Source organism: Eschrichtius robustus, chromosome 4 (assembly GCF_028021215.1).
Source record: "Eschrichtius robustus isolate mEscRob2 chromosome 4, mEscRob2.pri, whole genome shotgun sequence".
Lineage (NCBI taxonomy): Eukaryota > Metazoa > Chordata > Mammalia > Artiodactyla > Eschrichtiidae > Eschrichtius > Eschrichtius robustus.
The window spans coordinates 42,137,996-42,154,229 of NC_090827.1; the positions used below are offsets into that span (position 1 = coordinate 42,137,996).

General features: G+C 40.1%; 1 protein-coding gene across 1 annotated transcript in view; it reads left to right on the forward strand.

The window, feature by feature from the left end:
* FHIP1A (FHF complex subunit HOOK interacting protein 1A) overlaps positions 1 to 16,234 on the forward strand; it is a 101,052-nt gene that overhangs the window by 66,372 nt on the left and 18,446 nt on the right. Inside the window, exons 5-6 of the mRNA XM_068542624.1 lie at positions 1,057 to 1,224; positions 6,311 to 6,390. Coding sequence (XP_068398725.1) covers positions 1,057 to 1,224; positions 6,311 to 6,390 — 248 coding nt within the window. The remainder of the gene's footprint in view (positions 1 to 1,056; positions 1,225 to 6,310; positions 6,391 to 16,234) is intronic.

Sequence of the window (16,234 nt, forward strand, 5' to 3'; positions counted from 1 at the left end):
AAAATTATCATCGTCTGTTTCATTTAGCATCAAGTGCATTAGACTCATGGCAGGGGAGATTTCTAAGCTTTCTAGGGTATAAGGTTGGAATCTGAAATTTTGAACTGTTTCCCTGGTGATTTTCACGTACCCCTGTTTGAGTCTTTCTTTATTACAGATGGTAAGGCAATTGATGACCCCTATTCTGCTTTTAGGAAGACGAAGAAACGTATATTAGCTCTTAAACTATTCCCAATAATAATGTGTAAAATTAAAATTTTGATTTTTAAGGATCAAATCCTCAGCTCTTTGAAAAACTTGACTGTTTAGAGGGTTCTATTTCCTGAAAGATCAACATTTTACTGCGTGGGAAAATCACACCACATAGAAAATAGTAATCTGTATTATTTTTAAAAAGTCACAGTTACTTCATAAGCAGTAAACTCTTATAGCACTTTATAAATAATACTTATATATATATTATTCAGTTATAAAAATTTGGCTTACAACTTTCCAGAAACATATCTGAACATCTGCAGCATTTTGTGTCTGGACCTCTCATTTGCTATTTATTATATAATTATTTTGTTTGCTAGAGCAGATATATAACCCAACTTCCTAGACAGAAAATATGTTCTTATGTTCCTAGCTCCTTGTACATAGCAGGTCCCAATAAAGGTTTATTGAATGACTAATAATGAAACAAGTTGTACTGAGCTTTCTAATTAATCCCTTACTGACCATGGAAGTACTTTCTATTATCTTTTTTCTCCTTTGTGATTACATGCTAAAATCTTGATGGTATTCGAACTGCATCTGGTTAGAGTTGTTGGAACATTTGAATTGCTTCTTTCTGCCTTTGCTTTTCCCTTACTGAATTAAAGGGCGGAAGCAGCATGAGGTTTTGTGGAATGTGAATAGGTTATGGGCTTCAGATGAAGCTCTGAAGTGTGTTCTTGTGGCAGGCGTGTTCTTGCCTTGATGGGGTCACTGCGGTGAGGCTGGGGGCCATTGAGGAGGCATGTATCACAGCATTGAGGGGATGCTCACCTGTGCTCACTCTGTCATTGGTCCCAGGTGACTGTGGAGGAGGTCATGACCACAACTGCATATCTGGACCTTTTTCTGCGTAGCATCTCCGAGCCAGCACTACTTGAGATCTTCCTCCGTTTTATCCTGTTGCACCAGCATGAGAACGTCCACATCCTAGATACTCTCACGAGCCGAATCAACACCCCATTTCGGGTAAGGAAGGCCCCAGAGGAAGGGAATTTATAGCTCAAGACAGATTTCAGGAGAGTTTGTTTTTGGAATAAAATTATGAATATTCTGTTTTCTTTCTTTCCCTTCCCTTTTTTTTTTTTTTTTCAGCCATTACTTTTCTATTTTGGAAGAGATGAACTAGATAATTTGTTCTGCTATCAGGAGCCCTTCTATCAGGGAGGTGGGAGTTACTGCCTTTCATAGGACATTTTTCTCAATTTGTCTGGGTTGGCACTTTCTTCTGTAGAACCAGCAGAATGTGCTTCTGAGGAGACAAGGCACAGGGGTACATACGGGCTTAATTAAGTTCAGGTAAAGCCAGGGAACCAAAGTGTATCAAGTCTGGGTATTTAGAGATCATTTTTCTGTCCATAAGTGTTTTAAAATGCAAGTCTGGGCAGTTGTGAATTTAGGTAGTCATTCTTTAGTTCGGCGCTCTGATTAACTTTGAAAATCCTCTTATACCATTAGTGTAATCCTTTGCAACTCTCTCCCCAAAGGTGTCTATTTAAGTGCAATTATTGTTTTAAAAGCAAAGGTATATCGAAGAAAATGAAAACACTAATTTGCAAAGATACATGCATTCTAATGTTCATAACAGCATTATTTACAATAGCGAGGATATGGAAGCAACCTAAGTGTCCATCAACAGATGAATGGATAAAGATGTGGTATAAATATACAATGGAATATTACTCAGCCATAGAAAAAATGAAATTCTGCTATTTGCAACAGCATGGGTGGAACTGGAGGGCATTATGCTGAGTGAAATAAGTCAGACAGAGAAAGACAAATATTGTGTGTTACCACTTACATGTGGAATCTAAGAAATAAAACAAATGAATGAATTTAACAAAACAGAAACAGATGTAGAGGACAAGCTGGTGGTTACCAGGGAGGAGAGGAAAAGGGAAGGGGCAAGCTAGAGGTAGGAGATTAAGAGGTACAAACTACTATTTATGAAATAAATAAGCTACAAGTATACATTGTAAAGCACAGGGAATATAGCCAATATTTTATAATAACTTTAAATGGAGTATAATCTATAAAAATATTGAATCACTATGTTGTACACTTGAAACTAATATAATATTGTAAATCAACTATACTTCAGAAAAAAGCTCCATTAAAAATGTGAAAAAAGGTAAAGGAATAATTAACAATGTTATTGTTTGTAACATATGTAGATGTAATGTGTATAACAGTAATAGCACAAAGGGGGGTAAGAAGGAATAGAGCTATATAAGAGTAACATTTCTGTATTTCACTAAAATTAGTATAAATATGAAGTAGAGTCTGATAAATTAAGATGTATATGGTAAGGTCTAGAGCAACCACTAGTAACTGAAAAAAATAGTAAAAAAATCATTAAAGGAATTAAAATGCTACAATGGAGGAAATATTCACTTAATGTAAAAGAAGACAGTAAAATAGGAATAGAGGAACAAAAAGACATCAGACATATAGAAAACAAAAAGTAAAAGGGCAGATATAAATCCAACTATAATGATAATATTAAATGTAAATAGATTAAAAATTCAATCAAAAGGCAGAGATTGTCAGACTAGATAAAAAACAAGATCCAACTATGTGCTGCCAACTGGAGATACACTTTAGATTCAAAGATAACAGTAGATTGAAAGTTAACGGACAGGAAAAGATAGGTTATGCAAACAGCAACCAAAACAAAGCTGGAGTGGCTATACTAATAAGCCACAGAATAGACTTTAAGACAAGAAATGTTACTAGAGAGAAAGAGGGACATTTTATAATGATGAAGGGTCAACCCCTTGGAAAGATATAACAATTATAAATATATATGCATCTAAAAACAGAGTCCCAAAATTTATGAAGCAAAAACTGATGGAATTTAAGGGAGAAACAGAAGATACAACAATAGTTGTGGGGTATTTCAACACCTTACTTTTTAATACTAGATAGAACAACTAGGCAGAAGATGAATGAGGAAGTAGGAGACTTGAACAATGCTGTAAACCAACTAGATCTAGAACACTCCACCCAACAGCAGCAGAATGTACATTCTCTTCAAGTGCACGTGGAATGAACACTGTCCAAGATGGACCATGTGATAATCACCTTCAATGAGTTTAAAGTGATTGAAATTATACCAAGTATGTTCCCTGGCCACAATGGATTGAAATTAAAATTTATTGACAGAAAGAAAATTCACAAATATGTGGAAATTAAACAGTACTCCTAAGTAACCAATGGGTCAAAGAAGAAATCACAAGGGAAATGAGAATGTACTTTGAGATAAATGAGAATGAAGATACAACATACCAAAACTTATGGGATGCAGTATAACACTGCCAAGAGGGAAATATATAGCTGTAAACACCTGTGTTAAAAAAGAAGAAAAATCTCAAATCAGTAACCTAACCGTCTACTTTAAGACATTGGAAAAAGAAGAGCAAACTCAAACCAAACAGAAGGAAGGAAATAATAAGGATTAGAGCAGAAATTAAGGAAATGAAGACTAGAAAAGCAACAAAATCAATAGAAAATCAACAAAACCAAAAGTTGGTTCTTTGACCATCTTACACTGTTAATGGAAATGTAAACTGGTGCAGCCACTGTGGAAAACACTATGGAGGTTTCTCAAAAAGACTAAAGATAGAACTACCATATGACCCAGAAATTCCATTCCTGAGTATATATTCGAAAAAAACAGAAACATTAATTTGAAAAGATACATGCACTCCAATGTTCATAGCAGCATTATTTACATTTGCCAAGGTATGGAAGCAACCAAAGTATCCACCAACAGATAAATGGTTAAAGAAGATGTGGTATATATATATTCAATGGAATACTAGTCAGCCATAAAAAGGGATGAAATTTTGCCATTTGCAAAATTTGGATGGACTTAGAGGGCATTATGCTAAGTGAAATAAGTCAGACAGAGAAAGACAAATACTGTATATTACTTATATGGGGAATCTAGAAAATACAACAAACTAGTGAATAAAACAAAAAAGAAGCAGACTCACAGATATAGAGAACAAACGTGGTTACCAGTGGGGAGAGGGAAGGAAGGAAGGGCAATATAGGGGTAGGGGGGAAAAGGGATATTATGGGATTATATGGAATCAATGTGTGTGAAACTTTTGAAAATTGTAAAGCACTATAGAATTTAAAGAATCTTTCATTCAATAAAAACAAACCAAAAAACCTCATAAAAAAGTTGGTTCTTTGAAAAAGTTGACAAAATTGACAAACTTTTAGACTACTAAGAAAAAAAGTGAGAAGAGTCAAATTAGTAAAATCCAGAATGAAAGAGGAGATATTACTGTTGACCTTATAGAACTAAAATGGATTATATCCATTGTACCCATGGGAAGACTTGGACCAGACATTGAGAACTACTATTGCAGCCTCTGCCCAGTGGAATGACGCCTTGTCAGAGTTTATAATGAGATACAATATTCATACAGAGCAAAACTGTATAAAGCGAAAATATACAGTTTAATTGTAAAGAAAACACCATGTCATCATCATTCAGGGGAGAATGAAACATTGCCAACACCTCAGAAGCCCCTCGGTAGCCCTCTCTGATTACAGCCCTCTCCCTCTCCTGCAGAAATAACCATGATTCTGATTTTTGTAATAAATATGCCTTCTCTTTTCTTCATAGTTAATGACATCTGTATGCATTGATAAAAAATGTAGTAAGTAAATAAATAAATAAATAAATAAATAAATAAAAGGATTATAAGGGAATACTATGAACAACTGCATGCCAAAATATTGGATAACTTAGATGAAACAGGCAAATTCTAGAAAGACACAAACTTCTGAAACTGATTCAAGAAGACATCTAAAATCTGTAAAAAAAGTAAAAACTTTTGTGTTTCGAAGGACACCATTAAGAAATTGAAAAAACAGCTGACGAAATAGGAAGAAATCTTTGCAAATCATGTGTCTGATAAGATACTTGAATGTAGAATAATGAACTCCCTGGCCTCAGTAATAAAAAGACAGATACAGGGTGCTGAGCACCCTTGACAGTGATTTGCCCGGGTTACTATGGCAACATATAGAGAGGACTCGGACTGGGGCAAGGGGGTGTTGACTGGTAATCCTGGGAGAAAGAGAAGAAAGATTTCCTAGGAGAGGTGATGCCTACGGTCAGCCTTTGAGAATAAGTAGGGTTATCCTGCAGAGGAGACAGAGGAAGGCATTCCAGGCAGAGGAACAGCATGTGCAAAGGCATGGAAGGAATGGAATGAAGTATTTGCTTCTGCCTAACTGTAAGGTGTGACCTGTCCTGAGCGCAAGAGATGTTTTGGGGCACACCAAGTCCAGCTCTTTCTCTACAACACCGTTACGGACTTCATTGACCAGCTTGTAAACCTGTCCTGCCTAGAACACAGGCTAGCCCTTATCTCCTGTACAAAGAATGAGAGCCTAAATTACTTAAGTGGCCTGATGAAACAGCAAAAGCTTACTCCCAAAAGGCACGGTGATTTTATAATGCACCTTTGGGAACCTTCTCTGTTGGACAGTTTATCTTTCCTTTTTAGAAATCAGAGATTGCAAGAACTCTTGTTTTTTAATGAACATCCTAGGAAAGTATATCATCACCCCTCAGCACTATGGGAAATGGAACTCAGGAGAATGTTTGCCCCAAAGCCAAGAGATAAGGCAAGAAGAGATGAGGCTTAGGGCTGAGGGCTCTGGAGAGAGAGAGATGGCTGGGGTATGTGCAATTTTCTGTTAGCCCTGTCTTGCAAATAACCAGTGTCATATTTGAAAATAACTAGGAAAACAAATGACATAAATAGGAGATCGTGTGTGTGTGTGTGTGTGTGTGTGTGTGTGTGTGTGTATTGGGGAGTTGTAGGGGACATATTTATCTGGATCTTTACAAGTTGGAAATATGAGCACAGGCGTTTTGTTAGGAGGGTAATTCTACATTTTTCTTAATCAAAACTGCTAAAAAAAGAAAAAAGGGTCATTTTATTTTGTAATTCTGATTTATTTACCATCTGTGTGGGGTAGAGCTGTCCTTCCAATATCTGAAATAGATATTTTTCTTGCTTCCCAGCTTTGTGTGGTGTCCCTAGCATTATTTAGAACTCTCATCGGTTTACACTGTGAAGATGTGATGTTACAACTAATTCTAAGGTGAGTTGCCATCTTTTGTTCCCTTTAAAGGAAAGGTCTACACTATCGCTATTACATTTTTCTTTGGTAATATAAGTGAAGTAAGGGCCATGCTTCTAAGAAAGAAAATCATCAAGCAAATCAATTTAATTTCTGCATTATTTCCCAAGGTTAATTTTAGTTTTACTGTTAACAGTTTTTAGGGGGCCAAATGCATTATATTATACATGTGCTCCTGGAAAGAATAAGTAGAATGTTTGGAAACTTTCAGAAGTATTATGAACGCTCTTCTGGTCTGTAGCTGCATGTCTTTCTCCTGAAGTACATTTTTCGGGGACTAGTTTTTGAAAACAACTTTTCTAAATATGAAATGCTGTTGATGTATAATTTCTATGACTCTTGCTTTAGAAATGGTACAGTGCTCACTGTCTGACCTGTGAGTATGTTTCAATTAAATTCAGTAAATATTTAATGAGTGCTTTCTGTGTACAATTCAGAAGGGAATAAGGCATGGAGGGGATGAACTGAAAAGGACATACATGTGTACAAGGCGGAAGAGGTATGTCCTTCAGACGTCCAGGTGGGAAAGGTTTCATGAAGGGACTGGTGTCTGAAGACAGGCGTCAGGAGTCAAAGTAGACTGCTATTAAGGCAACATTAGTTTGGTCGTTTGGCAGGAAACTCAGGAACACCAGATCCTGCCTTACCCCTGTCTCTGCTTCTCAGGGTCCCTGAGAGAAGCATCTCCTTTTGTGAACAAGAGAGTTGGCGAGGGCTTGTGCTCCCTCACTCCCCTCTGGTGGTGTGGAAGCAAAAAGGAAAGAGCCAACCAGGTCCTCGGGCACGCCCTCCACCTCCTCCTTCCTTAGACCCTGTTTTGACCCCTCCTCGGGCAGAAGGACAGAAGGAGCTGAGAGCAGCGCAAGAGGGAGGAGACCTGGGCTGCCCCTGGTCCCCACTGGGGTTTAGACGTGACGTGAGCAGAATTACTGAGGAGCTGGCGTTCCAAGAGGATGTCCAGCATTCCCACAGAAGTGGTTGTGGAAAAGTAAGGGGTTGGTGACGTGCGATCTTGGGAACAGCGGCAGAGACATCCCCCAGGATCTCGTGAGAAACACACGGTCTTGGCCTTCTTCCAGATGTGCTGAATCAGAAACTCTGGTGGTGGGTGGGGCCTGGCAAGCTGTGCTTTAAACAAACTCTCCAGCGGATTCTGGTGCGAGGCTAAGTTTGAGAACCACTGGTTTGAGGAAGGCTGCAGTGTAGACGTGGCGTCCTGCAAAAGGGAGTGATGCACACACCACAGGGGGCTGGTGGGTGGAACGACGGTGGCCTTACTGAGTCACTCTTTTATGGGAGAGTATCACCTATTAATTTTTTTAGTTTAAAGAGAGCTTTTGGACTTTTTAGGGGTTTAGATCAGGTCATCAGTAACTAATCTTAGGGCATTAGCAAAGAATAAATCCGCTCATAAAGAAACACCCTGGGGAGTCCGGGAGAGCATTAGTTATCTGTCCTAAAAGGATTACATTTGCTTCCCATCAAGTCTCTACTGATGTGACAGTGCATTAGCAAGGCCTGAATGAAATCCATCAGAGCAACTCATTAAAGCCTTTTTTATTGCCAAAAACCAGACTTTGCCTCCAACAAGGGTAAATCCTGATTATATTTAAATGTTAGATTCTTGAATGCTGCTTCTTTGATGGCATGGAAAGCAGCTGTCTTTTTCAGTGGTCCTGGAAGCCTGGCCCGGCGTCTCAGCTCTGGGTCACCAGGGGAGACTGAGCCCAGGGGGTGGACACTTCTGTTCAGTGGCCTTTGTCTACTCATAGGGCGGTGCTTGTTGTAAAAACTGTCCTCAGAGGTTGTACTGGTCAAAGCTTCTTTTGAGACCCAGACCTGTGCCTTATGAAGGTGAAGAAATCAGCTCATGATTGAAATACTTAGGCATCCAAGTCAGGGCTGTGACTTCCAGGGCGAGTAAGGACCCATCATTTCCCAGGAAAGCGCCTGAAGGGCACGTGGTCGCAGGTTCTGAATGGAGTCATGGAAAGAGTGCTGGGCGTAACCATGGGTCCAGCGCTCTGAGTCTGAGTTTCTTCTCTGTTTCCTTAATGAGGATGATGGTGAGACCATAATAATAGTAGTTGTCCTTTATTTAATACTTTCTGTATTTCTAATTCTGTCACACTGCCTGGGGGAATCTTAGAAGAGCGAGTGGGGGGCATATGCAGCACGCGGTAGACGCGCAGGAAGCCTCTGCTTCCTGGTCTCTGTCCTCTGAACTGCTGGTCGCCCCCCACGTTTAACAAGTGTTTTCAATTGTAGTAAAATACGCAGAACCTACAATTTACCATCTTAGCCATACAGTTCAGTGGTATTAAATGCATTCACAGCATTGTACAACCGTTGCCACCATCCATCTCCAGAACTGCTCTCACCTTGTAAAACAAACCCTCTGCACGCCTTAAACCTTAACTCCCCGTTTCTCCCCTCCCCCAGCCCCTGGCAGCCACCATCCTACTTTCTGTCTCTGTGAATTTGACTGTTCTAGGTATCTCATGTAAGTTACCTCATACAGTATTTGTCTTTTTGTGCCTGACTTATTTCACTTAGCACAGTGTCTGCAAGGTTCATTCATATTGCAGCAGGTGTCAGAATTCCCTTCCTTTTTAAGGCTGAATAATGTTACATTATTTATACTACATTTTGTTTACCCATTTATCTGCCGATGGACACTTTGAAATATTTATTTATTTATTTGGCTGTGCTGGATTTTAGTTGTGGCACGTGGAATCTTCGTTGTGGCATGTGGGATCTTTAGTTGCAGCATATGTGATCTGGTTCCCTGACCAGGGATCAAACCTAGGCCCCCTGCATTGGGAGCGTGGAATCTTAGCCACTGGACACTTGGATTGCTTACCATTTTGGCTGTTGTGAATAACACTGCTATGAACATGGGGGTACAAATATCTCTCTTCAAGACCCTGCTTTCACTTCTTTTGTGTATATATCCAGAAGTGGAATTGCTGGATCATATGGTTATTCTGTTTAAATTTTTTTGTTGTTTTCCATAACAGCTGCACATTTTACATGCCCATCAACAGTGCACAGGGTTCCAGTTTCTCCACATCCTCTCCAGTACTTGTTACTTTCTGTTAAAATAAAAATGGCATTTTGATAATCAAGCAAAAATGACAGGCAGATTTGAAGAACCAACTGAGGTTTTTAGAAGTAAAAACTGTAATTATTAAAATGAAAATCTGAGTGTTTGGTATAAATAGCATTTAAGATACAGATTAAGAGAGAATTAATGAACTAGAAGATAGATTGAAGAAGTTACTACTAAATTTGCAGCAGAAAGACATAAGGAGATTTCAAAATATGAGAACAAGGCTATGAACAATGGTGGCTGGAGTGATAGGGTGTAACGAATCCAGTTAGGACCCCTTGACCTATTCTGGTTTTGGAATTTGCTATCCCATAAGGTTTTGGGGAGGATCAACTGTGGTGATATCTGTGAAAATGTTTTGAAACACTGTAAAGCACTACACAAATTTAAGGGAGGGGAATTTTCTAGAAAATACATTTTAAACTACAGTAGAACCCCCTTACCCGTGGTTTCACTTTCTGAGATTTCAGTTACCCACGGTCAACTGTGGTCCAAAATATTAAATGGAAAATTCCAGAAATAAACAGTTCATAGGTTCTAAATTGTGCGCTGTTCTGAGTATTGTGATGGAATCTCACGCCGTCCCACCCAGGATCCCTAGCCATTGACATCGTCTGCCCCTGATATCCAGCCATCAACATCCTCATGGCTCAGTGATCCAGGATCACCTTAAGTTGATGGTCCTAATTTATATGTTAGAAGGTCGATAGCAGCCTGCGTCACAAGGCCTACATTGTTCACCTCACTTCATCTCATCCCATAGGCATTTTATCATCTCACATCATCACAAGAAGAAGGGTGAGTACAGCACAATAAGGTATTTTGAGAGACAGAGAGACCACATTCACATAACTTTTATTACAGTGTATTATTATAGTTGTTCTATTTTATTACTAGCTATTGTTGTTAATCTCTTACTGAGCCTAATCTATAAATTAAACTTTATCATAGGTATGTATGTATAGGAAAAAAACATAGTATATATATAGGGCTCAGTACTACCCGTGGTTTCAGGCATCACTGGGGGTCTTGGAATGTATCCTCCACAGATAAGGGCGGGGGGGTTACTGTAATGAAAACAATGTCTTTTCTGATTTAACATCTGTACCAAAAGCAAGGACAATGAAAAATCCTTATTTTTCTAGTCATTTAAACTTTAAAAATAGATTTATAACCTGTCCTTTTTGTTGTTGCCACTGTAGTCATTCGAATATACATGATAAACTTGTAGATTGGAGAGGCAATAGAGCAGTGAAGATTATGTGAATCCTTTTAATGAAGTTATTTGTTCCATGATAAATAAACTGCATCAATTTTTGTTGCAACCTAAATACTCTTAATTATTGACATTTCAAAGTGATAATCCATTTGTAACTGATCTGTTTATTTCCTTTAGCAAAATATTAGAAAAGTAAGTTGAAATAAGGTCCCCCAAAAGAGAGGCTATTTAAGGGAGCAGAAAACCAAGGAGAAATTGCCCACCTCCAGGGATGTGACCTCTGATAGGCCTAAGGCAGGCAGGAAATGCTGACAAGCAGTGAAGTGACAGATCAACTGCATGTTCTTGGCACTTCCCAGTTTAGGCAACATTTAATTGCTTAATACCCTGAATGCCATTTCTGAATATTCTGGTTGGGGTGTTTCTTTCAGAAGTGCTGGTCATTTGTCAGGTTTATGAACTGCTTCGCCTGTTGCGTTCAGATAGAGGCTGTTTTGCTCGAAGAGAAGCTGCGTGTTGTTCTCTTCAGGAACATTCCCATCTTACGTGGGCATTGGGTGTCTGGAGGAGAGGGGAGAAAAAATGCCAGTCTAGGGTAAGATGAATAGGAGAAACACAGCCAGAATGTCTCTGAAAAACAAACGAGCTTTTTGAAACTCACTAACGTTGCTTTTAAGATTTTTGCCTGTTGGTACATTACTGAGGCTATCATCATCTCTTAAGAAGCACCTTGCTTACTTCATCATACTTCACTGCTTTGTTTTGTTTGTCTTTATTGTCAGTGTAGCAGTAGGCAATGTGTGTCCTTTGTTATTGACTGGTTACCACTGAATTGTTTCAGAAGTTGATGGTGATTTATTTTAATGAGTAATATCCAATAAAATAGAAAATGGACCCAGGGTTGCAGAGGGTTGGGGAAATAATGAAAAAAGGGAGGACAATGTGGGGAATATATTTTTCCTGCTGCATTGGGATGGCTTTGAGTAATCTGAGCCTCTAAAGCCATTTATTAGTCTCTGATTATATTTACTGCTTCCTGAATTTAAATAAAATCCCACCCCAGGCAAATATAGTTGAAATGAAAAGATAGTTTGATGACAGACATCTGTACTAAATTCCTAAGTGATCTTTCTGCTAGCGACAGCCACTTTATTATTTTTTTTATTGGAGTATAATTGCTTTACAATGTTGTGTTAGGTTCTGCTGTACAATGAAGTGAATCAGCTATATGTATACATATATCCCCTCTCTCTTGGACCGACCTCCCCCTGCACCACCACCCCCCCCCCCCCCCATCTAGCTCATCACAGAGCACCGAGCTGAGCTCCCTGTGTTGTACCACAGGTTCCCACTAGCTATCTGTTTTATACATGGTGGTGTATTTGATGTTTGACGTTTGGGGAGCTTCTGACTTTATTCTGTTTCTAATCTTTCTGTGTAAATGATGGAGAGACAGAGGGTCAGTGTACAATTTTCCCACTCTTCCCTCTGGGATAATCCTTCGTTTTAAAGGCACAGTAGTAGAAGTACTGCTTTGAACACAGGGGTGTTATTCATTTGAACTGACTCTCCATTTTCCAATTTTATAGAACCCCCTCCTTCAACCTATGGGGGATCTCCCTTATTTGATTTACTCAGCAGAAAGTTCTTAGTTTCTACTGAAAGCATGTGTTTGCAGAGTTGCAAATTCCCAGTAACTCTTTATTCTAATATAATTTCAAGCTACCCACTGGTGATATTTGATAAATAGCTTTATTAGGTTTGATCCACTGTTCTATTTTGTTTTAGTACTTCAAACAAAGAGTAGAAATCTACATATATCAACTTAAATCATGAAATATGCTTTGTTTGAGCTGTAAGCAGTCATTGAGTTCCTGCAGTATATAAAAGCATTGAAGCAGTTTATTTCTTAAATAATTAATGATGAAAATAAGGATACAGTAAATCCTGTGTAGTCGCACATTGGCCTTCCTGTGTTGTTTTTCAACTTGCTATAATAGCAGTTACCCCGATTGTAATTTATATAACTTTAAAGAGGACCACACCGTTCCCCTGTCTTACTTAGTTGCTTAGCTGAACACAGAACAGAGGCAATATAAAATTCTGTGTTCACACACAAGCTGGGACAAGAAGAGGAATGAGCCATATATCGTGGAAAATTATTTCCCTCAAAGTATTTTTCTAGCCTTGAATTCATTTTATCTTTGTTATCCCTGTGAAGTAGGTAGGCAAGTATGAGGGGAGGTGGGGTGCTGAATTTTTAGGCCAAAGACTGATATGAATACAAATTATTTACTAATTGTAGAACCTTGGGCACATCAGTTAATTGCTCTGAGATTCACTTTCCTCATCTGTTAAATGGGAATAATATCTGTGCTGCCTACCTCACAGCAATGTCGTGAGGGTCAAATGGAATGTATGTGAAAGATCTGTAAATGGTAAAGCACTATATTCTTGTTTGTTAGTCCTTTTTCCTTTCTTGGAAGACCTACAGTCAGATGTTTTGTGTTACTGATCACTTATTTTCATTATTGATTGACTAGCATTATTAAGAAGTAGTCCTATTTCATGTATTCTGTCAAAAAAAAAATCAATGAAAACTTCTAGCTTTTATATACTGGTTGCCTCCTTTTAAAAATAACTTTTTATTTTGGAATGATTTTAGACTTACAGGAAATTTGCAAAGGTGGTATAGGGAGTTCCCTTTATCCAGCTTCCCCTTAACATCTTATATAACCATGGCTCATTTACTAGGAAATTACCATTAATACAATAATATTAGCTATAGTACAGACTTTATTCAGGTTTCGCCAGTTTTTCTACTAATGTATTTTTTTTTTTGTCTCAGGGACCTGTTCTTGGGTACCTCATTGCATTTAGGCCCCTTTTAATTTTATTATGTTCCAGTTTTTTATTATGAAATATTTTAATATGTAGAAAATTTGAATGAATAGTATAATGAACACCCATGTATTCTGTATCTAGATTCAGTAATTGTTAACATTCTGCCACTTTTTAACTTATATGTATGCTGTATAAATAAAATTTTTTTCTCAACCATGAAAAAAAAAAAAAAAATCCTGTGTAATCTGAATTTCCCTGAGCCTCACTCGCCTGTGAGAGCAGAAGCGTTCACATCAACGACCACAGGATGGGTTTTCCTGGCTCTTACCCCTGCTCCTCATGTAAGACCTTGGCCCCCTGCAAAGCGTCAGCCGTCGCTTCTGGGGGGTCCCAAGGGAGGGGCCTTACGTGCGTTCATGATCAAGACGGTTGCCGCAGCATCACCTCTGCTGAGCCCCTTTGGCTGCTGCTGCGTCCCCTCTGTCCCTGCCGTGTCCCCGCCCCTCCTGAGAGTGCTCGGGGACGGGGATGGCGCTCGGGTGCTGGAACAGCGCTGCCCCCTCGAGTGTTCTAGGGGCCAGAGCTGCGCTGGATTCAGACAGGTGGGAGAAGGCCTCTCTCCTCTGCCTCACTGTTGGTCAACAAAGCATCTCTGCGCACAGAGATCCTCGTGAAAAGAGCTCCTTCATTTTCTACCTACAGGATCTGTTTCTTCTGCAGTAGGGCTCAGGTACAAGTCCCCAAAGCTGGGCTAAGGATTAGAACAGATTGGGCCTCTTTCCCATACTTCCCCCCCCCACCCCCTGCCCTGCCCCAATCTTTCCTTTTTGTTTTTAGAACCTTTGACTCCCATGCAACTGAACTTATGCAAATAGATGCCATGCCGCCACATCAGACATGCAGGGTGTGTCTGGATCTTAGGGAGAGGGATTTAGGCTCAAGTGTGTGTGTGTGTGTGTGTGTGTGTGTGTGTGTTGTATGCCTATGAGTGCGGGGAGGGGAGACTGGGACCCCCTTACCTGGCCACCTAGCTAAGGTTTGGGTTGAATGAGGCATGGTTTGATTTATTTTTTGAGAACAGAAGGTTAAGTGGCAAGTTTGTCATTTTATACCATGAACATTATTAAGACCTTAAGTGTAAACTGCTCTGAAGAGAATTAAATCTCTTTTCCTCCTTGACTCAGGCACTTGCAGTGGGTCAGTCATTAATGCAAACATAGGTTTTCCTCTTTTGGATCAACAGGAGCTGCGGAGATGGCTTAATGTTTACTGGCCTCAAGACATGCCCTGGAAGTTGTACTTTTATCTTTTTCACTGAATCCTTAATCATAGCTTGTTTTCCTCTGTACTGCCTCTCTCTCAAAGCTAAATACAGAAACAAAAACATTCTGGTTTATTGAAGATTGTGGTTGTTCGCCTAAGGGCTTGGGGTCTCTGGAGTTGGCTCCTGCACAAACGTGGGACACTCGGCTCTGGCCGTGAGGCCTCCATCCCATTTGTTCCATCTTTGTTTAAATAAACAGTATGGTCTATCTCCCTGTTAGGAAAGGAAGCCATTTAAACACACTTTATTCTACCCACACAGCCCGCTGGTGTGCTCCAAGCGTGTCAGAAACGATTGCCCAGATTTTCTTCTCTCCAGGTTCATAATGATCCTGAGATGCTTTGCTCACCACCCAAAAGTGTTTTGTGTGAAACAGGGCCCATTGCTCCCCGGTGAGTCCTTGGCCACTGTAATGTTGTGATTTATAAGGAGAAATACATATTTGGTCTTTGCCCTTTTTCTTTTGAGTCCCACCCGCCTGATATCCAGGGAGGGGAGAGGGTTGAATTAAGCGCTAATGGCCAGTGATTCAGTCAACCATGACTATATAATGAAACCTCCATAAAGCCCCGCAACGGTCGGGTTTGGAGAGCCTCTGGGTTGCTGAATGCTGGGAGAGAGGCAGCCTGGAGAGAGCATGGAAGCTCCCCGCCCTTTCCCCACCCTTGCCCCGTGCATCTCTGCATCTGGCTGTTCCTGAGTTATAGCCTTAGGTAATAAACCAGCAACCTGGTAAGTAAAGTGTCTCTGAGTTCCATGAGCCGCTCTAGCAAATTAATCGAACCCAAGGACGGGGGTCGTTGGCACCTCCGATGTATTGCCGGTTACTCGGAAGCACAGGTGACAGCCTGGACTTGTGAGTGGCGTCTGAAGTGTGTGTGTGTGTTGGGGGTGTCGGGGGAAGCCTTGTAGGACCGAACCCTTAACCTGTGGGGTGCGCTGCCATCTCCGGCTAGACAGCGTCAGGCCTGAGCAGAACTGAAGGACACCTTCATGTCTGGACCACTGATTGCTTGGTGGGGTGGGGACATCCTGCCCCTGCCTTACACACACCCACCCTTTGGAACTGGGGATGGAGCACCTGTAGCACAATATGTTCTCGTGCTCACCCGCGAGAATACGAGAGGAGGTTTGCACCATGACGGGTCCTTTGCCTTTTTGTGCAACTGCTGTCATTCAGTACCCACTCTGAGCCAGAGTTTCCGGGATCATGAGACAAAACTCTTGAAGGAGGTGCTTGCTCTGATAGCACATTATGTTGAGAAGGCAGACACCGAAATGATTGTGATTCTAGTAATAGTGCCTT